A 25,964-nucleotide genomic window follows, 5' to 3' on the forward strand; every position below is an offset into this window, starting at 1 on the left:
TGAAGCGGCCTCTAGGTAAAACAGGAGGCGCGCAAGGAGGAAGAAAGGAGTGAAAAACATGGTTAGAACAGATTAAGAAAAAGATATTGACAGAATAGAAAAGAATGGTAAAGAACTTGGAAGCTAAGAATGGCTAAAGGAACTACTCCATTGGGCTTAAAAATTGGTTTTAGTCCCTTGTTTTCTAAAGGAAACTGAAAAGTTGACAATTGGTGGTACTTCTTGTGGCCCGACAGCAGCCAGTGGAGCTGGCAGCAGATTCGGACAGTGAGGAGGTTGAGGAGGAACCTGGGCCAGTCTTGGAGTCTGGGGAAGGCTCTGATGAGGGCTCTGTTGGAAGCAGAGATGGGACCAGGGCCGTATGCCAGTTATCAGTTGCCTTCAGAGTCGGAGATCAGTGATGCAACCGAACAGCTGGAGCCTGTTCCCAGTGTGCGCATGCACAGAGTTGCCAGACAGTCCGAGTTGGGGGGGTAAAGGCACAGGCGGACAGTGAATGGCCCTTCCCCTAGGGAATAAAGAGGAGCGAAAGGGGAGTGGAGTTTGCAGGAGACAAGTAGTTCGCTTAATTAATGTGAAGATTTGTTTGTGACTCTCAGAGACTCCGTGCTGAGTATTGTCTTGTACAGTGTTGTGTTTTGGAAGATATCGGACTGGCAGCTCTCCAAGGCTGATAAGGTCTGTGGTTGTAAGACCTTGAAAGACTGTTTGACCGGACTTTGCTGAATGTGAATGAGAGGAATCCACATTAGCTTAATAAAAAGGGGTTTTGTCAGGACTAGGAGTCTACTTCGGGTTTTGGTGAAGCTGAGCTCAGAACAACACTAAAGATTAAGCCATGGGCTGCTTCATCCTTAATTTACAATACAATATAATACACAGCTTCTGGAGGCAAGCTGTTCCACTGATTAATTGTTCTAATTGTCAGGAAATTTCTCCTCAGTTCTAAGTTGCTTCTCCCCTTGATTAGTTTCCACCCATTGCTTCTTGTTCTACCCTCAGGTGCCTTGGAGAATAGTTTGACTCCCTCTTCTTTGTGGTAACCCCTGAGATATTGGAAGACTGCTATCATGTCTTCCCTAGTCCTTCTTTTCATTAAACTAGACCTACCCAGTTCCTGCAACCGTTCCTCATATGTTTTAGTCTCCACTCCCCTAATCATCTTTGTTGCTCTTCCCTGCACTCTTTCTAGAGTCTCCACATCTTTTCTACATCGTGGTGACCATTTAATAAATATAAAGAAGTAATTTTTGAAAATGGCCTTTTCCCTTCCTTTTCATCCAGGCGGAGAGACCAGACACCATCCTGGGGGTCGTGTGTGGGGCCCTCCACGTGGCTGATGTCAGCCTGCGGAATAGCATCTCCAACTTTCTTCACTCCCTGGAGAGGTAAAAACCATATTTTCAGCACTGATATTTCTTAAAACTTCCTCTTCGTCACCTTGTCTCTAGAGTTCTTTCCCTGAGTGTGTTCTGAGTGATCTTGCAGAATTGGTGATGGGAAGATATAAGCTTGTCCAACTCACAAAGTCATAGGTTAATAATAATAATAAATAATAAATATTTATTTCTTAGCCGCACCCTCTCCCGAAGGACTCGGGGCGGCGTACAACAAAAGATAGGAAATAAATATATCGACATACATATAACAAAACATATACCAAGACATATACACGACATATACAAGGAGGAGGTGAACTGATAGATAAAAACAAGTAAAAACACAATGTTTAAAAACCCCTAAATAAATTGAATGCAATTAAAATACCCCAAATAAAAAACCCGTCAGGAGCGATATAGTTGGATCAAAGTTGAGCCAGGCCAGGTTGATTTCCTGGAGAGTAGTGGCTGATTGAGAGCCAGTTTGGTGTAATGGTTAAGGCATCAGACTAGAAACCGGGAGACTAGGAGTTCTAGTCCTGCCTTAGACATGAAATCTGGTTGGGTGACTTTGGGCCAATCAGTAGGAGAGGGTGAACTTTAGTCCCACCTTAGGCATGAAAGCTGGTTGTACCAATCACTGGGAGACTATGAGTTTTAGTTTTGCCTTTGTCATGAAAGTTGGTTGGGAGACATTGGGCCAATCATTAGGAGATTGTGAATTCTAGTTTCGCCTTTGGCATGAAAGCTGCTTGGGTGACTACTTTCTTTCACGCAATGAGTGGCGATTGAAATGATACGAATTAAAACATATTTTAAAAGGCTGGGGGAATAGGAAGGTCTCTACCCAGCTAATTTTGCTGCTAATCAAGTCTCTCTGGGAAGGGAATCCCCTAAAGGGTGAGCCCCCCCTCCCAAAGGCTCTTCCCTTTTAGAGATCCACTTCCCCTCCTTCAGCAAGGAGAACCTGGAGGAGAAGATGTCCTCTTTTGTGTGCTATAATTAATGGAGGTCCTGTAGAGACCTGCATCCTTTTAGCCTTACCATCAGGGTTCCAAATAGCATCCAAAATTAAGTCAGAGTCCGGGCAAAGGATTCCTAAAAGTTCAAATTTCTTAAGAGAGCCGTGTTCGTCCATCTGGGAAAACCCAGATCTGAAAGCTTCCTGTTTTTCCCTACCCAGTTGAAAGTTCAAGATCTTGCCCCCACGCCCACAAGTCCATCACATGGTCCAATCTCCCACTGCCATGCTGGCAGCTTCCACCCATCCAGTTCTGGTCAGGTGCAGAGGCGCGAAGACAAAGGATGACCTTGGTTTTCTAGAAAGAATTTTGTTATGGCTACATAGCATCTAACGCTGTACAATTCCCCCCTCCCATTTTCCCATCATAGAAAATGCATAGTAGAATAATAGAAAGTATGGCAGGCCAAAGATTCGAAAGAAAAGATGGCTGCAGGCCTGACACTTACCTCGTTAGAACCCTAACTCTTTCGTTGCAAAGCTATTGGCAGGAAATGGAGTACTGTTATTAATTTTTTTTCTCTTCCAGGGGTCAAGTCTTGCCTGCCCATACATTGTTGAACATAGTGGATGTAGAACTCATCTACGAAGGGAAGAAATATGTACTAAAGGTAAGGTTTATTAGTATGGATAAGCAAATATTATTCTTATTCAAAAGGGATGCGGTAGCTCAGTGGCTAAGACGCTGAGCTTGTCGATCAGAAAGTTTGGCAGTTTGGCTGTTCGAATCCCTAGTGCTGCGTAACGGAGTGAGCTCCCGTTACTTGTCCCAGCTTCTGCCAACCTAGCCGTTCGAAAGCACGTAAAATATGCAAGTAGAAAAATAGGGACCACCTTTGATGGGAAGGTAACAGCATTCCGTGTGCCTTCGGCTTTTAGTCTTGCCAGCCACATGACCACGGAGACGTCTTCGGCTTTGAAACGGAGATGAGCACTGCCCTCTAGAGTCAGGAACGACTAGTGGATATGTGCGAGGGGAACCTTTACCTTTACCTATTCTTATTATTTGATTATTAGCAAAGCTATGAATATTATTGTTATTATTACTATTAGTTTTCAAAATTAACTGTACCCAGACAACACACCATATAGATACTGAGTTTTTATGTTTTCTAAAGAAAAAATGTATACATAAAATATATATTTAAAAAAGATAACGTAGCACCAGATACCCAGCCAAGGGTATCTATTGAACAACCATTTGTCTGAGATGGTTAGTTTCATGCCTGGGAAGGGGGTTGGTCTAGAAGACCTCTAAAGCCCCTTCCCACTTTGCTATTCTGCTTAGGAATGAGAATGGCAAGGGAAGCAGAGAACTTTGTGGACGTGTTCATAGTCAATTCTAACAAACAATCGGTAAAGGAAACCTAGGTTGCAAATCCATAATGAGAGTGAGTGCAGGTAGTGCTTGACTTAACAACAGTTCATTTTGTGATGGTTTGAAGTTACTATGGCACTGAAAAGTGTCTAATGACCATTTTTCACGCTTACAGCCTTTGCCACATTCCCCAGAGTCTCATGATCAAAATTCAGATTCTTGGCAATGGACACCTATTTATGACTGTGTATGCGATTTTCCCATTGTAATCTTCTGACAAGCAAAGTCAATGGGCAAGCCAGATTCACTTAACAACGTGTGACTAACTTAACAACTGCAGTGATCAGCTTAACAACTGTGCCAAGAAAGGTCGTTAAAACGGAGAAAGACTCACTCAATTAACTGTGTTTGTTAGCCACATAAATCCTGGGCTCAGTTGTAGTCATAAGTCGGGGACTGCCTGTATATAATCCTGCTTTTTACGAAGCAAACAAGGAGCGCCAACATGATTGCCAATGTCTGATGACGGATATGCCACAAGAAGAAGAAGAAACAAGTGTCAGCGTTCCAAATAGCATCCAAAATAAAATAAGAATCCGAGGCAAGAGATTCCTCAAAGTTCCAATTTCTTAAGAGAGCCATGTTGGCACATGTGGGAAAACCCAAATGTGAAGGTTTCCCGGTTTTCCCAACCCAGTTGAAAGTTCAAGATCCTGCCCCCACACCCACAAGTCCATCACATGGTCCAATCTTCCATTGGCAGTTCCACCCATCCATTTTCGGCCAGGTGCAGAGGTGCAAAGATAAAGGATGACCTTGGCTTTCTAGAAAGAATTTTGTTATGGCTACATATCATCTAACTCCGTACAATCCCCCCCTCCCATTTCCCCACAATAGAAAATGCATAGTAGAATAATAGACAGTGTGGCAGGCCAAAGATCCAAAAGAAAAATTGGCTGCAGGCCTAACAACAGGTTTGTGTGAAAGAACTCTCCCAAAGAAGATCAAGCTTTTTGGAAGAAGCTTGTGAGGGTTAGAGATTTTATTCATAGAAGTCCACCAAAACAATGGCTAGGAGCAGGAAGTGTTTAGGCATAATACCATCTCTGCATGATGATCTCTTGGAAAGTTGCTTTGGGCTGGGAAGAAAGCTCCCTCCTCAGGTGTAAGCTGAGATGCCACCCAAAGTCATCCTAAATATGGTGGCCTGCCAGCGGCCAGCAGAGCTGTCAGCAGATTTCAGACAATGAGGAGGTTGGGGAGGAAGATGGGCCAGTCCTGGAGTCTGGGGAAGGCTCTGATGAGGGCTCTGTGTCAGAGGCAGAGATGAGGCCAGGGCCGTCTGACAGTTATCAACTGCCTTCAGAGTCAGACATCAGTGAGGAAGAACAGCTGGAGCCTGTTCCCAGTGTGCGCATGCGCAGAGCTGCCAGACGAAGGGAACAGCTAAGGAACAAGGGTTGACTTGGGAGTAAGGCCACAGGTGGACAATGAATGGCCCCTCCCAGAGGAAATAAAAGGAGCGAAAGGGGAGTGGAGTTTGCAGGAGCCAATTAGTTCATTCCTGCATTCTTGCCAAGTATTGTGGCGTCTGAAAGATATGGGCCTGGACACTCTCCAAGCCTGATAAAAGTCTGTAGTTGTGAACTAACTTGAAAGACTGTGGGAGAGGAAAGACTTTGCTGGAGAGGAATTCACTGTCAATTAAATAAAAGGGGTTTATCGGGACGAGGACTCGGCTTCGTGCTGTTGGGGAAGCCTGGGTCACAACGTTTACGAAGATTGAGATGTCCCCTTACTTCTTGCTCTTCCCTTTCTCACAGGTAGCTCGGCAGTCTCCAAACTCCTACGTTGTCATCATGAACGGTTCCTGCGTGGAGATTGACGTTCACCGGCTAAGTGACGGAGGTCTCCTGTTGTCCTATGATGGGAGCAGCTACACCACCTACATGAAAGAAGAAGTGGACAGGTAACCTTGGATGCTTCAAGGGAGGCTTGCAAGCAGAGGAACAGACCCCAGGATGCCATCCTTTAAAACAGGGGTGTCAAACTCAAGGCCCAGGGGCCAGATCCGGCCCGCAGGTGCTTAGATCTGGCCCATGGGGCCACCCTGGAAACAGCGAAGGATCAGCCCGCAGTGCCTCTGCCAGCAAAAATGGAGCTCAGGAGGGCCGCGTTTTTCCTGACAGAGGGTCGCTGTTATGGCCCGCCAGCAGAGCTGGCAGAAGATTCAGACAGTGAGGAGGTTGTGGAGGAACCGGGCCAGTCCTGGAGTCTGGGGAAGGTTCTGATGAGGGCTCTGTGTCGGAGGCAGAGAGCGGGCCAGAGCCGTATGCCAGTTTTCAGCTGCCTTCAGAGTCAGATTCAGTGAGGCAGAAGAACAGCTGGAGCCTGTTCCCAGTGTGCGCATGCGCAGAGTTGTCAGACGAAGGAAACAGCTAAAGGCCATGAGCTCCATTTTTCCCGGCAGAATTTTGGAGGAGGCCATTCCAGCCGTAAAGAGAGTTTGGGAGCCCATTTTCTTTTCTTTTTTTAAAAAAAGTTTTTTATTAGATAAACATTAAAAACATTGGACATAGTGTCACATTTCTGGCATAAACGTTTCCATATAATGATTAGATCTTATAACATTTTATATCCATTACATAGATTACCTATCTTTTATATAATTACCTTTCTTTTATATAATTACTAATCATACAAATACATATCCAATTCCTACCTATCACACATTCTTAATACCATGTTCTCCAATTCTTAACTTGCCTGTGTTTTTCTGTCCTGGACATTTCCCCTCATTTCTAACCATCGGTATCAATTGTCCCAGTTTTTGTGATATTCCGTCCCACTCTTGCCTTTGAGCTCTACAGTCAGCCTGTCCATCTCTGCGCACGTCAGTATCTTATTTATTATTTCTTGTTCCGAGGGAGTCTCCTTATTTTTCCATTTTTGTGCAAAAACCAGTCTTGCCGCTGTTAAAATATGCAGCATTAAATATAGTCCACCTTTGCCATGTTTTTCTTTTGTGATCCCTAGTAGAAAAAATTCTGGCCTCAACTCCATCCTTTGGTTTAGCATCTCTTCCAAATACTTTCTTATCTGGTGCCAAAAAGCCCTAGCTTTCGTGAACTCCCACCAGCCCACTTTCACTGGCCGAGCACTCGGGCCACCACAGGCGCCCCTGACACGAGTGATGTTGAGCTGGCCACGCCCATCAGCCCCCCCCCCCCCCCAGGCCCTCCGGAGGTCAAACACAACCCTGATGTTTTTTTTCCCAAGAGGGAGGGCAAAGTAGTACACTCCCAGCGACGCCCTGTGGTGCCTCCATCTGCCGGCTCAGGGCAGCGGGTGAGACAAAGAACTCTGGGGAGCCTCCGGTGTTGCACCCCCACTCCCAGCCTTTGCCCGCGAAGACATACACACACACACACACACACAACTCTAGCATGTGTCTCCAATGCTTTGCGGCTAATTTCTCTCCCTCCTCCTCCTCCTCCTCCTCCTCCTCCTCTTCTTCTTCTTCCTCCATATCCGTCATTGGACATTGCCGATCCTATTTTTATCAACAGCCACATAAAAAAGTGCTGCTGAACTTTGTCCAAACCAGCCCCTTAGATTTTGAATCCATGATGTTCTTTTTCTGCCTGGACCTCTTTTGCACTCCGTCTTTCCTTGGAGGATTAAGTGAAATATGCCATATTTTTCCTGGTGTCGTATCCCATGTTCAAAACATTCGCTTTTTAATGGTTTTGATGATTTTCTTTGGTTTAACTGGGCCGCTTATCCCCTCCTCAGTTCTGATTTTCAGTTTTCTCAATCAATCAATAAAAATTTTCTGTATAGACCATTTTGGTTTTTCTGTGATCTCCTGCTTAGGTATCGCATCACCATTGGCAATAAAACCTGTGTGTTTGAGAAGGAAAATGACCCATCGATTCTGCGATCCCCCTCAGCCGGGAAACTCATCCAGTATCTGGTGGAAGATGGCGGACATGTCTTTGCTGGACAGTGCTTTGGTGAAATCGAGGTAAAAACAAAAAGTTTGTGAGCCTGTCAGACTGGCCTTCGTGGGAAGACCTTGTGTTAAGGAGAGCTAACACAATCACACACTCACAAGCAGAAAGAGTTTCCCTCTGTGTACTTGTTCAATCTCTCTTTTAATCAGAGTGAGATTGATTTTGGATTGAATGTCCCAAAGGTGCTTTTTCAGGAGGCTGAATTTTCTTGTTTCTCTTCTCTTCTCTTCTCTTCTCTTCTCTTCTCTTCTCTTCTCTTCTCTTCTCTTCTCTTCTCTTCCCTTCCCTTCCCTTCCCTTCCCTTCCCTTTCCTTCCCCTCCCTTCCCTTCCCTTCTCTTTCCTTCCCCTCTCCACTCATCTCTCCTCCCTTTCCCTCCTCTGCTCCCCCTCCTCTTTCTTTCTTTCTTTCTTTCTTTCTTTCTTTCTTTCTTTCTTTCTTCTTTCTTTCTTTCCTTCTTTCTTTTGTTTGAAGACATTGTGCTTCTCATCCAAGAAGCTTCTTCGGCTCTGACTGGAGGGTGTGGAATGGAAGGATTTAAATTCCTTGCAGACAGCTGGTCATTTGCATCCTTTTTAGAGAGTCATTGAGGCCACTTGAAGCTTCTTCAGCTCTGACTGGATGGTGAGGAACGGAAGGATTTATACTCCTTGCAGACAGCTGGTCATTTGCATCTTTTTAGAGAGTCATTGAGGCCACTTGAAGCTTCTTCAGCTCTGACTGGATGGTGAGGAACGGAAGGATTTATACTCCTTGCAGACAGCTGGTCATTTGCATCCTTTTAGAGAGTCATTGAGGCAATTTACACTACTCAAGTGACCCAGGTGGCCTTAAGGACTCTCTAAAAGCTGCCAGGAATATAAATCCTTCCATTCTGCATCATCCAGTCAGGGCTGAAGAAGCTTTCTGGATGAGAAGCGAAACGTCTTCAAAAGGAAAAAAAACAAAGAAAGTCCAGTTGCCTCTTGAAAAAAGCACCTTTGGGACAACCATGACCTGGATGACTGAGAAACTCCATAGACCTTTTGGTTGGAATCAATTTTGTTCATAAAAAAATTAAAAACAAAACTGATTAACTGATTAACTTTTTAATGCAAACTCTTGTAAACGCCCCATGTGTGTTTCTTCTTCTTCTTCTTCTTCTTCTTCTTCAGAACTCTTCTATTTGTATATGGATTGAATCCATTAAGGAGCACCTCGGATTTCCTCTCTCTTCCCCCTCCCCCCCCCATTTAAAGTGTTTCGTAAAGGCACAAAGGCATGATAAGGACCCCCAAATAAATAAAATATATTCATTCAAACTTATACGTGATTTTATTCACAATGTGTGATCACAGACACCTTGATTTAACAGATTTAAAGTATCTGTTGAAAAGGTGCAAAGGGAGATATTCATCATCCCATTACAAACTAATACATTTCTGATGTATTCAATTTCTGATACCAAACTCTCCCCGGCTGGTGTGCATATTTTAGTCTATTTTTCAAGATTTCTCATCTCAGATATTTTCCTTGCGTTCTGTGTGATGGAATTGCAGCCTGAAGAAGGAGGGGGGGTGGGCGGCAGTCCCAGAACAAGAGACTATGCAGGCAGTCCTGAACTGGATGGGGTAAAGAGGAAAAATTTCAGAATACAGGTAGTCCTCGACTTATGACCATAACTAGGACCAAAAATCCCATAGCTAAGTGAGGTGGTCATTAAGTGAGTCTTTAATTTTCTCAGTTTTATGATCTACTTGAACCACACTGTTGTTGTTAAGCGAAATCAGCTTCCACCATTCATTGTGCATGGTGGAAGCCAGCTTGGAAAGGTGACAAGTGGCAATCCCATGTGCCCGGGATGCTATAACCATTGTAAATGCATACCGGTTGTCGAGCGCTTGAATGTTGATTACACGGCCATGGAGTTACTGCGATGGCTGTAAGTGCAAGGATTGGTCATAAGTAATTTTTTCCAGCACTGTTGTAACTCTGAACAGTTGTTAAATGAATAGTTGTAAATTGTGGACTGGCCTAAAATCTCCCCGGACATATCTATTAGGTTAGAACAGGGGGTGTCAAACTCGATTTCATTGAGGGCCGCAACAGGGTTGTGTTTGACCTCAGAGGGGGGGGGCATTGTCGGGGAGGGCATTACCAGCTTGACGTCACTTGTGTAATCAAATACCACTTTTGCTGGTAGTTTATTTTGCTAGCACTCTGCCAGCGAAAACGGAGCTCAGGAGGGCCAGATTTAAGCACCATGCGGGCTGGATCCAGCCCCTGGGCTTTGAGTTTGGTTAGAAGATTATAGCTTTAATCTGGCAAGATTCTGTCTATTATGAGTAAGCAGATAAAAAGCTAGAAGACTGCATGTTCTAGTTCCACCTAAGGCCCTCCATAAGGCTCTGCATGGCCATTTTAGTGAAGTGGGTGGGGTTTCAGGAGGCAGAAAATGCTGTATTCAGTGTATAAGACGCACCAAGATTTTCAGCCTCTTTTTTGAGGGAAAAGGGTGCGTCTTATAGTCCGAAAAATGCGGTATGTTAAGAGGAAACACAAGAGAATTACAAAAGCAGCTGGAGCTCAGCAGGACAAGGGGATGCAGGGAGGCGAAAACTCCGACAACTCCCTTGCTTAACGTGTCCTACTGCTGTTTTCAGGTGATGAAGATGGTGATGACACTCACAGCGGCAGAATCGGGCTGCATCCATTATGTGAAACGTTCGGGAGCAGCCCTTGAGCCAGGATGTATCATTGCTAAAATGCAGCTGGATGACCCGAGCCGAGTTCAACAGGTAAATTTGGAGGCTTAGCCTCAAGGACTAATTCTTCACACAGATTTAAGCTAAAAGAAAAATAATTGGGTTGGCTTCTTGGGACATCTGCTGTTGTTGTTTTTGGTCTTGTTCTGGGTGGGTGTGGGGGAGGCGGGTCAGGGAAGGGATGTTTTTTCCATTCTGACCTAATGTTGTGACCTCCTGGTGGTCTCCCATCCAAGCACCAGCCAGCTCTAAACTCGGTTAGCTTTTGGAGATTGGGGAAGATCAGCTAGGACAGTGATGCCTAACCTTCTTCGCCTCAGGTGCCAAAAGCACGCCGTGCGTGCGCTATTGCATGCGCGTGCATGCCCACCCCCATTATTTAATTCCCCTGTGCGTGTGCGCGTGACCCCCCCCTGCCCTGCGCATGCGTGCATGGCTTTCTTGGAGCCTGGGGAGGGCAAACCCCCCCCCCCCGGAGGCCAGAAACACCCCATTTTCTGACTTCTGATGGGCCCCTAGGTCTGTTTTTCTCCCTCCCCAGGCTCCAGACGCTTTCTAGGAGCCTGGGAAGGGGGGGGGGTGACCCAACATGGAAACTTGGGAACGACTTCCAGTTTGCACATTGGATGGTTTTTCACCCTCCGGAGGCTTCAGGGAAGCCTCCGGAGGGCAAAAAACAGCCAAAAATCAAAGCCAAAAACCAGCATGTGTGCTGAAGCTGACAGAGCAACGCCTCGCGTGTCCTCAAAAATGGCTCCACATGCCACCTGTGGCACATGTGCCATAGGTTTGCCATCACGGAGCTAGAAGCTGGGGCTACTTGTTGGGCCCAAAAATTCTTGGTCATGATCAAGGAGATGAATCCAAGAAGTGGTTCCAAGGTCTTATGAGCCACCTCATACAATAGTATGTACGTGAGTAGGCCCTTGGCAAGATGGGTGGATAACAACAACAACAACAATAAGACTATCCTGTTTCCCTGAAAATAAGACCTCCCTGGATAATGAGCCCAATCGGGCTTTTGAGCGCATCTCCCAAGAATAAGCCCTCCCCGAAAATATTGCAACACAGCAGCAGCCATGAGGTGACCACGCTCGCAGTCTCCTGCACCCCAAAAATAGTAAGACCTCCCCGAAAAAAAGGCCAAGTGCTTATATTATAAGACCCTGTCTTATTTTCGGGGAAACACGGTAATAATAATAATAATAATAATAATAATAATAATAATAATAATAATAATAATAATAACAACAACAACATCGCAATACCAGGTGATAGCAGGGTTGAGGAGAAGGAACATGAAAAAGTCGCGAAATACCAGGACTTAAAAATTGAAATCCAACGATTATGGCACAAACCAGCAGTGGTAATTCCAGTGGTAATCGGCACACTGGGTGCTATTCCAAAAGCACTGGAATTACATTTAAAACAGTTAAAACTTGACAAAATCACCATCAGTCAAATGCAAAAAGCTGCACTGCTTGGATCTGCACGTATATTACGAAAATACGTTACGACGTCCTAGGCCCCTGGGTGGGGCCCGACTAGTAATCAATGCCAAATCCGGCGAATCAACTGGCCGCTGTGATACAATCGTATAATAATAATAATAATAATCGTCGAAATTCAACGATTATGGCACAAACCAGCAGTGGTAATTCCAGTGGTAATCGGCACACTGGGTTCTATTCCAAAAGCATTGGAATTACATTTAAAACAGTTAAAAATTGTTAAAATTTTTAATTAAAAATTGACAAAATCACCATCAGTCAAATGCAAAAGGCCGCACTGCTTGGATCCGCACACATATTACGAAAATACGTTACGACGTCCTAGGCCCCTGGGTGGGGCCCGACTAGTAATTAATGCCAAATCCGGCGAAACAACTGGCCGCTGTGATACACTTCTGTTGAAATACTACTACTACTACTACTACTACTACTACTACTAATAATAATAATAATAATAATAATACTAATAATACTAATAATAATAATAATAATAATAATAATAATAGCTGAAGAAACCATGGACACCCTGGTAAGCTGCTGCAAGAAGATTGCACAAACTGGTCACAAGCAGCTTTTTCACTGTGAGGTGATTCTTGGCTGAAAACTGGAATCCTAACGCCAGTTTCCAGCAAAAACATTACAGACATGTGACTACAGGACTCTGCAAACGGCCTTAAATGTGGACTGGTTGTGGAATGACCAAAATGGGACTGCCGGGGGGATGGTGGCAGCCATCGGGACTTCAAATCCACATCATAAGTACCGTATTTTTCGGAGTATAAAGCGCAGCCGGGTTTTAAAGAGGCAAATTTGTTTAAAAATGTTTTTGCACTCTGCAAATCTCCCCAAAACGGCCAGTTTTTTTGCAGTTTTTTTTCTGCCTGTTTTGTTTTCAAAAAAGGGGCATGAATAGCCTTTAGGAGGCTTATAGAAAGCTCCTGAGGGCTAGGGAGGGGGCAAAATTGAGCAAAAAACCCGCTCATTTTTTGCTCATTCCTACCCTCTCCAGCCCCCAGGAGCACTCTGGAAGCCTCCTAAAGGCTATGCATGGCCATTTTGGTGAAGGGGGCGGGGTTTCAGGAGGCCAAAAATGCTGTATTCAGTGTATAAGACACACCCAGATTTTCAGCCTCTTTTTTTTTTTGAGGGAAAAAGGTGCATCTTATACTCCGAAAAATACGGTACCTTTTTTGAGGTCTACCTAACTTTGAAAAGGAGGATCAATCTTTGGTGGAACCGTTGAGTTTGAGAAAGAACCTTCAGCTCAGAAGATCTGAGAAAGTGATCCCTTTTGAGATAAAGCAGATGATTGGATGGGTACAAGACTCACAGAGCTGGCTGGCTTGTCTTTTTCTTGTCCTCTCAAGGCCGAGCTCCATACGGGAACCTTGCCCCAAATCCAGAGCACGGCCCTGCGGGGTGAGAAGCTCCATCGGATCTTCCATTATGTCTTCGACAACCTACTCAATGTGATGAACGGATACTGCCTTCCAGATCCCTATTTCACCACCAAGGTAGTGTCTGTTGCTTTCTTTTGCCCCCTTCTGTTGGCATAGAAACCATAGTCTAAGGGGCATGGTGGTGCAGTGGTTAGAATGTAGTATTGCAGGCTAACTTTGCCCGCTGCCAGCAGTTCAAGTCTCATTGGCTGAAGGTCGACTCAGCTTTCCATCCTTCCGAGGTGGGTAAAACGAGGACCCTGATTGTTGGGGGCAATATGCTTACTCTATAAACCCGCTTAGAGAGGGCTGTGAAGCATTGTGAAGCAGTATATAAGTCTTAAGTGCTATTGCTATCTTAATCCCTTATGCCAGTATTTCCACTCTGGTGGGCTTCCAGAGGTGCTAGAAGTTCAAAGAATTCCCAGCCAATTAACGCTGCATGTTTAGTACTAGCACATCTGGAGAACATGACCCAAGATCAGGCTTTCTCAGTCTTAGCAGCTTTTAAATGTGTGGACTCCAACTCCCAGAATACAGCATGCTGACTGAAGTGTTCTGGGAGATGAAGTCCATACATCTGAAAGCTATCAAGGTTGAGAAACACTGCCTTAGGTTAATGTTGCTCTTCCTTCCTTCCTTCCTTCCTTCCTTCCTTCCTTCCTTCCTTCCTTCCTTCCTTCCTTCCTTCCTTTTTCCCTTCTATATTCCTGTCCCTCCCTTTGTTTCTTTCACTCCTTCTTGCCTTTTATCCTTTCTCCCTCTCTCCCTCCCTTTGTTTCTTTCACTCCTTCCTTCCTGTTACCCTTTCTCCCTCTCTCCCTCCCTTTGTTTCTTTCACCCGTCCTCCCTCTCTCTCTCCCTCCTTCTAGAAAACAAATTTATGTACCTGTTATTTTGACTTACTTTCAACTCCATCTCTAACTCAGGTGAAGAACTGGGTTGAACGGTTAATGAAGACTCTCCGGGATCCATCCTTGCCTCTATTGGAGCTCCAGGATATCATGACCAGCGTCTCCGGACGGATCCCTCCCAACGTGGAAAAATCCATCAAAAAAGAAATAGCACAGTATGCAAGTAACATCACATCTGTCCTCTGCCAGTTTCCCAGCCAGCAGGTAAGGAAAGTTTTGCCTGTGATCTGGGTTGAAACGGAGATGAAACTGACTCGAGAGAGGTTAGATGGAAGAAGGATATCCTTGATTGTCAAGAGATGGGGAGGAGGGGGAGGAAGGGGGCTCTGGGTAGGACAACTCGCTGCAGGCCAACTCGTGTTGTCAATTCAGTGCAGGGCAAGTCACCGCTGGACAATCAAACACTAATATCAAAGAAATGTTGGAATAGAATCATTAAAGAAAGGATGCAAAAGGAGGGACAGAATGAAATGTAAATGGCAAAAATTAAAATGCACTTTTCATGATCTATCTATCTATCTATCTATCTATCTATCTATCTATCTATCTATCTATCTATCTATCTATCTATCTATCTATCATCTATCTATCATCTATCTATCTCTATCTATCTATCTCTATCTATCTCTATCTATCATCTATCTATCTATCTATCTATCTATTTATCTATCAATCAAAATTCGGCACGTATGTTGCTCTTGGCTTCTAGGTGCTCACTAAGAAAGGAATTTTTGAAATGACCATCAGATCATCAGTATTTCTTATACATTATTATATTAACATGCATAGATGCTAAGGAGTTAGATGTTCTACTCCTCCTCCCCACCTGAAAGGAACTCTGTTCCAACTGCCAGTTGCCTTATATTAACACACACTGATGCTAAGGAGTTAGACGTTCTACTCCTCCTCCTCACCTGAAAGGAACTCTGTTCCAAAAACCAGTTGCCTCATATTAACACGTTCTGATACTAAGGAGTTAGACATTCTACTCCCTCTCCCCACCTGAAAGGAACTCTGTTCCAACTGCCAGTTGCCTATTATTAACATGCTCTACCCCTTCGCTAGACTGGCCATGGGCGTGGCCAGCGCATGACTTATCCGGAATGCGAGCTGGAAGTTTAGACATTCTACCCCCCCTCCCCACCTGAAAAGTACTCTGTTCCAACTTCCAGTTGGAATTAATTTTCCATTATTTTCTCATTCATTTTCAAGCTTTAATTGTCAATTTATCAAGCCCAATCACATAGTTTCGCAGCAAAGCATCGGTTTTCAGCTAGTTTTAAATAATCAAATTGAAATGTCCCACTGCAAGTTGGCTGTGACAAGTTAGCCGCGGTTAATTATCCCATTCCTGGAGAAGGAACGGAAGGGAGAGCAATCCTGAACAAGGAAGGGTAAGAAGGTGAGGTTGTTGGCCGCTAGTCTCAAAGATAGCAGTTCAGTCTGGGTTGCAAGAAATTTGGGAAGAAACATTTCAGATTATTCAGAGACTCCCATCTTAACAGACTCACCATGAAAGAAACTTGAGAAATTTCTGGGTAGTCCTAGAAAGGTAGTCCTCAACTTACAACTGTAATTGTGCCCCTCAATTTTTGATTGTAAATTGTGATAGTCATAAAGTGGGTCACTAGGTGACTGCCTGATTTTGCAATCTTTTTTGCGACCGTTGATAAACAAATGCAGTAGACATTACGTGAATCCATTGTTGCTGTGGAGGTTTTTTTTTTTTTTTGCTTGAAAATGGAAGTAAACTCCCGTGTTGCTTAGTGCTGGCGTTTCCAGTCTTAATTACTGTCAATAAAGGAGGACTACCGGAATAGCTAGTCCTTGTTTAGTGACTGCCTCATTTAGCGAGCCTAGCAGGTTTGCCAAGCAGTGCCAAGGAAATCTGAAATCAGATTGTAAGTGTTCTGACCGAGGCTTCCCCAAAAAGCACGAGGCAGATTCCTGGTCCTGACAAAACCCCGTTTATTAAGCAAATGTGAATTCCTCGCATTCACATTCAGCAAAGGCCTGGGAAACAGTCTTTCAAAGGAATATTTATGACTACAAACCTTATCTATCTTGGAAATCTGCCATGTAAATATTTTCTAAATGAGATGCTGTGCAAGGAAAGATTTGGCACAGAGTCTCTGAGATTCACGGACAGATCTTCACACTCCTGAAACGAATCTAACGAACGAACGAACGAATTTGTTTCCTGCAAAAGCCCACTCCCCTTTTGCTCCTCTTTTATGTCCGATGAGAGAAGCTATTCACCATCCACCTGTGACTTTACTCCCAAGTCTACCCTGATTTCTGAGTTCTTTTCTTCTGGCAGCTCTGCACATGCGCACACTGGGAACAGGCTCCTGCTGTTCCTCTGCCTCACGCCTGTCTAACTCCGAAGGCAGCTGATCACTGCCAGACAGCCTCAGCCCTGTCTCTGCCTCTGACGCAGAGCCCTCGTCCGAGCCTTCCCCAGCCCCCAGGACTGGCCCATGGTCCTCCCCAACCTCCTCACTGTCCGACTCTGCTGCCAGCTCTGCTCGCCACTGGTGGGCCACAACACATAGTTGCAGTTTGACTTACCAACCACTTTGCTTAACAATCGAGACACCTCTCCTGATTGTGTGGATAAACAAGGACTACAGGCAGTCCTCACTTTATGACCACAATTAAGCCCCAAATTTCTGTTGTTAAGTGAGACAGTTAAGTGTGTTTTGTCCCATTTTACGACCTTTCTTGCCACAGTTGTCAAGTGGTTCTGTTTGTAAGTGAAGTGGTTCAATGGTTAAGTGAATCTGGCTTTGCTTGCTAGACGGTCATAAATAGTGATCGCATGACCCTGGGACTCTTCAATGGTCGAAAGCCGCAAGTCACTTTTTTCAGCGCCATTATAACTTTGAACAGTCACTAAATGAACTGTTGTAAGTCGAGGACTACCTGTACCTATAAGCAGGTCAAAAAGGAATCTACCATGTTTCCCCCCAAATAAGACAGGGTTATATTTTCTTTTGACCCTCAAAATAAGCGCTTGGCCTTATCTTCGGGGAGGTCTTACTACTTTTGAGGAAGGACTCCCTGGAGAAGAGCCTGATGCTGGGAAAGATGGAGGGCAAAAGAAGAAGGGGACGACAGAGAATGAGGTGGCTGGATGGAGTCACCAAAGCAGAAGGCGTGAGCTTAAATGGACTCCAGAGGATAGTAGAGGACTGGAGGAACGTTGTCCATAAGGTCACGATGGGTCGGACATGACTTCGCAACTGACAACTAATAACTTATTATTTTTGAGGTGCAGGAGGTGGCGAGCGTGGTCACCTCGTGCCTGCTGCTATGTTGCAATATTTTTTTGGGGGGGGGGCTTATTTAGCGCATGCGCTCAAAAGCCCAATTGGGCTTATTATCCGGGGAGGTCTTATTTTCAGGGAAACAGGGTAGCAAAACTTTTTCTCCTCAAAATCTTCTCTGTCTATGAGTTTAATTTTAGAAATTAGGCCAGCCTATTTTGGCAACTTAGTGAGAAGTTTGCTCTTTCAAAAAAAGAAAAAAAAAGAAAGCCGCGTTGGCCTAAATTTTGGTATGGGGTGTTGGATTCTGTCTGTTGTGTGTCCATCCCCCCACCCTCCTTTCGGTCAAGCCCAAAACTTTGAAGGTGTCAATTCCACTTTGCGTCTTTTCTCCCTGTAGATTGCCAACATCCTGGACAGCCACGCAGCCACCTTAAACCGTAAATCGGAGCGCGAGGTTTTCTTCATGAACACTCAGAGTATTGTGCAGCTGGTTCAAAGGTGGGTGCGATCACAGAAATGATCTTTGGCAAAATCTGAGTGGGAGAGCCCAAAGATCTCAAAGTGGCCATTGGTGGAGACTGCTGATCTAGTGCAGGGATGTCAAACTCGATTTCATTGAAGGCCGCATCAGAGTTGTGTTTGACCTCGGGGAGGGGGGGGGGAATGGAACTGGGTGGTCGTAGCCAGGGTGGGTGTGGCCAGGGTGGGCGTGGCCAGCTTGACATCACTCGTGTTGGGGGCACCTGTGGTGGCCCCAGGCGGGGCTGGTGGGGGGGTCCATTGTCTCCAGTGGAGGAATTCTGGGAGTTGAAGCCCACATGTCATAAAGAGGCCATGGTTGGAGACCCCTGCACTGGACGAATCCAGCAAGTGTGTTTACAACTCAACCATGATGTCGAGGATGATTGGCATCGGCGTTTTCATCGGAGGGGGGGGTCTCTCTGTTCCAGATATCGAAGTGGCAACCGAGGTCACATGAAGGCAGTCGTGATGGATTTGCTCCGGCAGTACCTGAAGGTGGAAACGCAGTTCCAACAGGGTGGGTCATCTCCGTTTCAGGGTTTGCATTTTTGAACCGGGGCGGTTGGGAGGAGATGACCTGTCAACAGGAAGGAAGAAGCCGCTGTAATCATTCTGGCCGCCAGGTGGCAGCCTTGTCCTGGGATGTCAACCCAAAAGTGCTCTGCCATCCGAAATGGTTCTTTTCTAAGGGAGGGTTGACTTTCACCAGGAGTGTCAGGCAGGCTGGTTAACTGTAGTCTAGTGGGAGAGCTTTTAGAGCTGATTTCCCATGACCCTTGACCCTGGGCAACAGCAGTTGGAATGGTCAGCCCTTCCCTCCCCCTGTTAGCCCTTCCAGAGCATTGCAAGTGCTTTGCTTCAATTTCATGGATCCATCTCTGCCTCCCCATCCAACCTGTTTCGGTTAGTTCTTCAATGCTGCTCGCATGAGCCATGAATACTAACTCCTTCCTTGCTCCCTTACTCCGCCTTCACCATTCATCTTTTCTTTCCTTCTTTTCTTCTTTCCTTCTTTCCTTCCTTCCTTCCTTCCTTCCTTCCTTCCTTCCTCCCGCCCTCCATCTCTTTTCCTTCCTTCCTATCTTTCCATCCTTCCTTCCTATCTGCCCTCCCTTCCCTCCCTCCCTCCCTACATCTAACTTTTCCTTCCTTCCTTCCTTCCCTCCCTTCCTGTCTTTCCATCCTTCCTTTCTTCCCTCCCTCCCTCCCTACATCTCCTTTCCTTCCTTCCTTTCTGTCTTTCCCTCCTTCCTTCCTATCTGCCCTCCCTTCCCTCCCTCCCTCCCTCCCTCCCTACATCTAACTTTTCCTTCCTTTCTTCCCTCCCTTCCTGTCTTTCATCCTTCCCTCCCTCTCTCCCTACATCTCTTTTCTTTCCTTCCTTCTTTTCTGTCTTTCCTTCCTTCCTTCCTATCTGCCCTCCCTCCCTCCCCTCCCTCCCTTCCCTCCCTCCCTACATCTAACTTTTCCTTCCTTCCTCTCTCCTTCCCTACATCTCTTTTCCTTCCTTCTTTCCTTTCTGCCTTTCCATCCTTCCTTCCTATCTGCTCTCCCACTCTCCCTACATCTATCTTTTCCTTCCTTCCTTCCTTCCTTCCTTCCTTCTACCTACATCTATCTTTTCCATCCTTCCTTTCTTCCCTCCCTCCCTTCCTTCCTGAATTTATATAGCCGCCACTCATTTTCAGTGACTCTAGGCGGCTTACAAAAAATAAAAAACCAATATACAAAGAGTAAAAAACAGTATCTCCCCCCCCTCCCCAAAAGAAGGCTATAAATAGTCTTCGCAGTTATGAGGGGGATGAAGAATTAATTTTGCAACCAATCCCCCCCTCGATGATCTTTGCAGGTCTGTAAAACCAAGGAAATATATTACAGTTAGTCTTTGAATTCTGAACATAATAGCGCCTTTCTATTAGGATTGTAAGTCGTAAGAGTGATAAAATGGGTTGGTTATGTCACATGACTTTTTTACAGTGGTCGTTAAGTGGATGTGGTGGTTGCAACTGTGAGCGCCGTGGTTAAGTGAGCGCCAGAGTTGTTCACTGTGATGCGGGTTTGCCAATAACCAGAAGTAAATGTTGGTTTTCAACCAAACTCCTCCAAAGTATTTTAATTTGTACTAGCTTAGCCTTTCCCTGTGCCTAGGAGTCCTTTAGGGTTATAGCCCTCAATTCCCAGGACTCCCCACCCATCCAAGGGCGTTGCTGAGAATTCTGGGGGCTGAAAGTCCTAAATCCGGAATGTCCCCAATTAGAGGACGTTTGAAGTAGGCTGCAGTTTCTTTTAATCAAGGCAAGGCAAGGAAAGAGTCCCTGCGGATTTTACTCCGCTAGTCGTCCCAAAGGTCCGTCTTTTTCAAGAGGCAACGGGACTTTCTGGTTTTTCCTTGAAGACGTTTCGCTTCTCATCCAAGAAGCTTCTTCAGTTCTGACTGGATGTGGGAATGGAAAGATTTATACTCCGTTTCCTCCCCACCAAAGTAGCACCTATTTATCTACGCACATCTTGCATGCTTTCGAACTGCCAGGTAGGCAAGAGCTGAGGTATAGATGGGTGCTCACCCTGCCATGTGACACACGGATCTCAAATCCAGACTGTTCCAGCCAGGGAAGCACAGCTGTCAACTCTGAAGCGAACCTGGCTGAAGCCATCTTTTCCTGCCTCATAGTTGCCACGGACTTTGAAAGGGGGAAGGGAGGGGGGAAGTAGCTAAGACACTAAGCTTGTTGATCGGAATGGTCGGCAGCGGCTTGAATCCCTAGTGCTGCGTAACGGAATGAGCTCCCGTTACTTGTCTCATCTTCTGCCAATCTAGCAGTTTGAAAGCATGTAAAAGATGCAAGTAGAAAAATAGGAACCACCTTTGGCGGGAAGGTAACAATGTTTTGTGCGCCTTTGACCACATGATCACAGAGACGTCTTCGGACAGTGCTGGTGCTTTGACTTTGAAACGGAGATGAGCACCGCCCCTTAGAGTCAGGAACGACTAGCGCGCATGTGCGAGGGGAACCTTTACCTTTACCTTACCAGTCAAAACAAAAAGTTTTCTTGTGGGAACCAAGGTCATCCCAACAGGTGGCAAGTGAACGAGGAGAGGAGTCACCAAGCAGCCTCCCAGCTGCTTTCATTGGAAAATGATTGGTGACACCTGGGGGGGGGGGGGGAGAAATTATTTGTTCTTTCAATTAGGGGAAAACTGCGGGAACTTTCAGAGTTGGTTTTCTCTGGCTGTGCCAATATGATGTATTCGATAAACATGTTCTTCGAGGAATCTTATCTGCCTTGCAGTTCTGCATTTGGTGGGTGCGTTACTCGGACCAGCATCTTAACCATCAGGTCACCCTTCTTGTAATCGAGCATCTCTTATTTAATAAATGTCATATATTTGGCTTTCTGATTGCAGGTCACTATGATAAGTGCGTCTTTGCTCTTCGAGAGGAGAACAAAAATGATATGAACACTGTGCTCAACTACATCTTTTCCCACGCCCAGGTGACCAAGAAAAACCTGCTTGTGACAATGCTCATTGTAAGTGAAGCTCTTGGGCGTTACAGTTTCTTTTCTTTCTTTTAATTTATAAATATTTCTGAATACAGGGTATATCAGTCACACAGAAAAAGACCAGAGAAAACACTGGGTGCGTCTTATACACTGTTTTCAGTGTATAAGACGCACCCAGGTTTTCAGCCTCTTCTTTGAGGGAAAAAGGTGCGTCTTATACTCCGAAAAATACGGTACTTCACACTCTTTAGCAAACCATTTGAAATATCACCGAGAGTTGTACCTAGGAGTTTAAAAAGGGTGTGATCGATCTGTAGCAATGGCTCATTTCAGATTTAAAGCCATGGGGTGGAAGTGCCAGCGCCAGAGCAGATCTACCATTTGTCACTCAATCTCAACAGCTTTAAGATGGGTGGACTTCAACTCCCAGAATTCCTCAGCCTGAATCCCTGGGAGGTGGAGTCTCCAGACGTTTATTTAACAGATTAGCAGAAATATAGAGTTGGAAGGGACCTTGGAGGCCGCCTAGTCCAACCCACTGCTCAGGCAGGAGATCCTACATCCATGATGACGAACCTATGGCACGCTTGCCCGAAGAGGCATGCGGAGCCATGTCGCCTGGCACTTGCGGCGTTGCCCATTCCTTTTCCGGATTTCTGGTGCGCATGCGCATGTGAAGATCAGCTAGCCTTTGTGCATGCGGCAGTGCTGGAAACAGGATGCCTTCCAGGCCCAAAATAGGGTGCCGCGTAAGGCCGCCCCACACTCCCTTTTGGGCCTGGAAAGCCGCTTGCACCAACCTGGAAGCCAAAATTAAGCGAGGGGGTGGGCGGGGCGCACGCACGGGGGGGGGAGTGCAGGAGGGCAGGGTGCACATGGTGGGGGTCATGTGCGAATGCGCGGAGGGGCGGGCACACAGGAGGGGTTGCACACACATTGCATTACCGTGTTTTCCCCCCAAATAAGACAGGGTCTTATTTTCTTTTGACCCCCCCGAAATAAGCGTTTGGCCTTATTTTCGGGGAGGTCTTATTATTTTTGAGGTGCAGGAGGCGGTGAGCCTGGTCACCTCATGGCTGCTGCTGTGTTGCAATATTTTCGGGGAAGGCTTATTTTAGTGCATGCGTTCAAAAGCCCAATTGGCCTTATTATCCAGGGAGGTCTTATTTTCAGGGAAACAGAGCATGGATGTGGGCGCGCATGTGCGCTTTCGGTACACAACAACAAAAAGTTTAGCCATCCCTGGTTTAGAGAATCACTTGCATTTTATAACTGCATGTTCAGCAGCTATTTTGATAGCATTAACCTTTTCAAACTGGATAGGCGGACATGGTCCTCGTTCTCTTACGCCTTCCCCCTAAAATTCACCAACCGCGGACATCTGCCGTTCTTGAGGTCTGGTCATAATCTTTTATTTTACCTCAGAATGTCTCATCTACGCATGAGACATTGGGCATGAGGTGCTGGGACCCCTCTTCTGGGTTGGCCTTCAAATCTCCAATCCCATCTTTTTTCAACTCAAAAGACCAAAGCAGATAATGCCTCTCCCTTTTCCTATGACCTGGGGGAGTAAAAATATTTGTGTTTTTTAAAAAGATATAGTTGAGCTGTTTTATGTAGCCTGTGGGAGAGTTAACCCCCCCCCCCCACCGGGATTGATGGCATCCATCACATCCCCGTCTGCCTCATGCTTTCGTAGAGTTGAGCTTCCCAAACCTCTTCTTGTGTTTCTGCCTCTTTTTCTCTTTTGGCTAAAGATGTGACACATTTGCTAGAAGTTGATTTGCCCAGGTAAAAGTTTAAACAAGACACTGCTTTACTTCTTGCGGGCAAGCACAGTCTCTTACAACAGCTGATCCGTGATGGCTATACACGTACCACCATTGTCTTAGTTAAATACTAATCTGTGCAATATGAAAATCTCTTTCTCTTTTTCTTATACACACACACACACACACACACACACACACACACACACACACACACACTCCCTTCACCTTCTTTCCTTCTCTTCCCTTTCCTTCTTCCAGTCTTCCTCCCTTCCCTTCTCTTTCTCCCTTTCCTCATTCGCCTTCCCTCTTCTCTCTTTTCCTGCTTCTCTTTTTTCTTTCCCTTCTTTTTTACTCTTCTCTATTTCCTTCCCATGCTTTCCTCTCCCCTTTCTTCCTTCTTCTCTTTTTACTTCCCTTCTTTTTTATTCTTCTTCATTTCCTTCCCATGCTTTCCTCTCCCCTTTCTTCCTTCTTCTCTTTTTACTTCCCTTCTTTTTTATTCTTCTTCATTTCCTTCCCATGCTCTCCTCTCCTCTTTCTTTCTTTTTTCTTTCCTTTCTTTTAATTCCTCTCTATTTCCTTCCCATCCTTTCTCCTCTCCTGTCCTCTCCTCTTTTTCTTTCTCTTTTTATTCTTCTCTGTTTCCTTCCCACCCTTTCTCCCTCCTCCTCCTCTCCTCTCCTCTTTTTCTTTCCCTTCTTTTTATTCTTCCTTTGCATGCTCCCCTCTCTTCTCGCCTCGCCATGCCTCCTTCTCTTTTTCTTTCCCTTCTTTTTATTCTTCTCTATTTCCTTTCCATGTTCTTTTCCTTTCCTCTTTTTTTCCTTGCCATGTGATTGTAAGTAACGCTTGCCTTAAGAATCTCATTATTTGAACACGGAGCCATATTTCCTCTGAGAATTCTGGAGTAGCTCTGAGCTGGGGCTGTTCATTTCTCAAGTAATCATGCCGGCATGATGGAGAGAAAAAATGGCAGCTGTTCGCAGCTCAGGCCTTCAATTTTCTTCAGAGTCCAGTCACTCAAGTGTGTAATTACATGGGGGTGCTGGAGAGGCGTTAGGCCTTGTCAAAGAACACGTCAGAGGCTTCGCACACCGCCTTTGCCGATCGGGGCAGGCTGATAGCTGAGGAACGCGGTGCTGCACAGCTTGCGTTTTTTGGTGTGTGTGTGTGTTGGTGAATCCTTTTTTCCAGGATGGGGTTTTCAACTGCTTTTCTATTTTGGGACGGTTTACGTCTATAGTCCTTCTGAAGGCTTTCAAGGAGGAACCTTGGAGGTCTTCTAGTCCAACCCCCTGCCTAGGCAGGAAACCCTGCACCATTTCAGACAAATGGTTATCTAATATTTTCTTTAAAACTTCCAGTGTTGGGGCATTCACAACTTCTGGAGGCAAGTTGTTCCCCTGATTAATTGTTCTCACTGTCAGGAAATTCCTCCTTGGTTCTAGGTTGCTTCTCTCCTTGATTAGTTTCCACCCATTGCTTCTTGTCCTGCCCTCGGGGGCTTTGGAGAATAGCTTGACTCCCTCTTCTTTGTGGCAACCCCTGAGATATTGGAATATTGGCTGGTAGAAGAGCTGCTACAGATTGAATCCAGGGTCACTTCTATTACAGCTACTCCTCGACTTACGACCATAGCTGAGCCCCATATTTCTGTTGTTAGAGCAAGACCACGGTTAAGCGAGTTTTGCCCCATCTTACCACCGTTGTTAATCACGGCAGTTGTTAAGTGAATCTGGCTTCCCGTTTGACTTTGCTGATCAGAGGGTCGCAAAAGAGGGTCACGTGACACCCCCACCCCCCACCAGGACACTGCAATGGTCATAAATGGGAACCAGTTGTCAAGCATCCGAATTTTGATCACATGACCATAGGGATGTTGCACCGATTGCAAGTGTGATAAATGGTCATAAGACTTTTTTTTTCAGGGCCGTTGTGACTTCAAACAATCACTAAGTGAATAGTTGTACGTTGAAGACTACTTGTAATATATGAATACTTTAAGAGAGTGTTGGCAAATCTTTTCAGCACTGAATGCCCAAACCGGAACACGCGTGCATATGTGTGCATGTACAAGCGCCGGAGCACTGGAAACCCCAAGACCATCTGGCTGGTGTACACATGCCAGTTTTTTAGCCATTCTTGGCTGTTTCGGGGGCTGTTTTCAGTGCTGTTTCTGGGGCCATTTTCAGGCCATTTTTCAGGCTCTTTTCAGGCTGTTTTTCAGGCCATCTTGGGGGCCGTTTTCAGGGTTGTTTCTGGGGCCGTTTTTCAGGCTGTTTTTCAGGCCATTTTGGGGGGCGTTTTCAGGGCATTTTCAGGCCTGTTTCTGGGGCTGTTTTTCAGTCTGTTTTCAGTCTGTTTTTCAGGCCATTTTGGGGGGCGTTTTCAGGGTTGTTTCTGGGGCTATTTTCAGGCCATTTTTCAGGCTCTTTTCAGGCTGTTTTTCAGGCCATTTGGGGGGGGCGTTTTCAGGGTTGTTTCTGGGGCCATTTTTCAGGCTGTTTTTCGGGCTGTTTTTCAGGCCATTTTGGGGGGCGTTTTCAGGGCATT

At 45.6% G+C, this 25,964-nt stretch overlaps 1 protein-coding gene across 4 annotated transcripts in view; it reads left to right on the top strand.

The window, feature by feature from the left end:
- ACACA (acetyl-CoA carboxylase alpha) overlaps positions 1 to 25,964 on the top strand; it is a 298,570-nt gene that overhangs the window by 83,795 nt on the left and 188,811 nt on the right. For all 4 annotated transcript variants that reach the window (XM_081945356.1, XM_081945358.1, XM_081945357.1 and 1 more), the window contains exons 16-25: positions 1,285 to 1,388; positions 2,930 to 3,011; positions 5,542 to 5,687; positions 7,595 to 7,745; positions 10,376 to 10,510; positions 13,356 to 13,502; positions 14,357 to 14,545; positions 18,011 to 18,111; positions 18,564 to 18,652; positions 21,542 to 21,666. In XM_081945356.1, coding sequence (XP_081801482.1) covers positions 1,285 to 1,388; positions 2,930 to 3,011; positions 5,542 to 5,687; positions 7,595 to 7,745; positions 10,376 to 10,510; positions 13,356 to 13,502; positions 14,357 to 14,545; positions 18,011 to 18,111; positions 18,564 to 18,652; positions 21,542 to 21,666 — 1,269 coding nt within the window. The remainder of the gene's footprint in view (positions 1 to 1,284; positions 1,389 to 2,929; positions 3,012 to 5,541; positions 5,688 to 7,594; positions 7,746 to 10,375; positions 10,511 to 13,355; positions 13,503 to 14,356; positions 14,546 to 18,010; positions 18,112 to 18,563; positions 18,653 to 21,541; positions 21,667 to 25,964) is intronic.

This window comes from Natrix helvetica (assembly GCF_964273705.1).
Source record: "Natrix helvetica genome assembly, chromosome: 2".
In the NCBI taxonomy this organism is placed as follows: Eukaryota; Metazoa; Chordata; class Lepidosauria; order Squamata; family Natricidae; genus Natrix; species Natrix helvetica.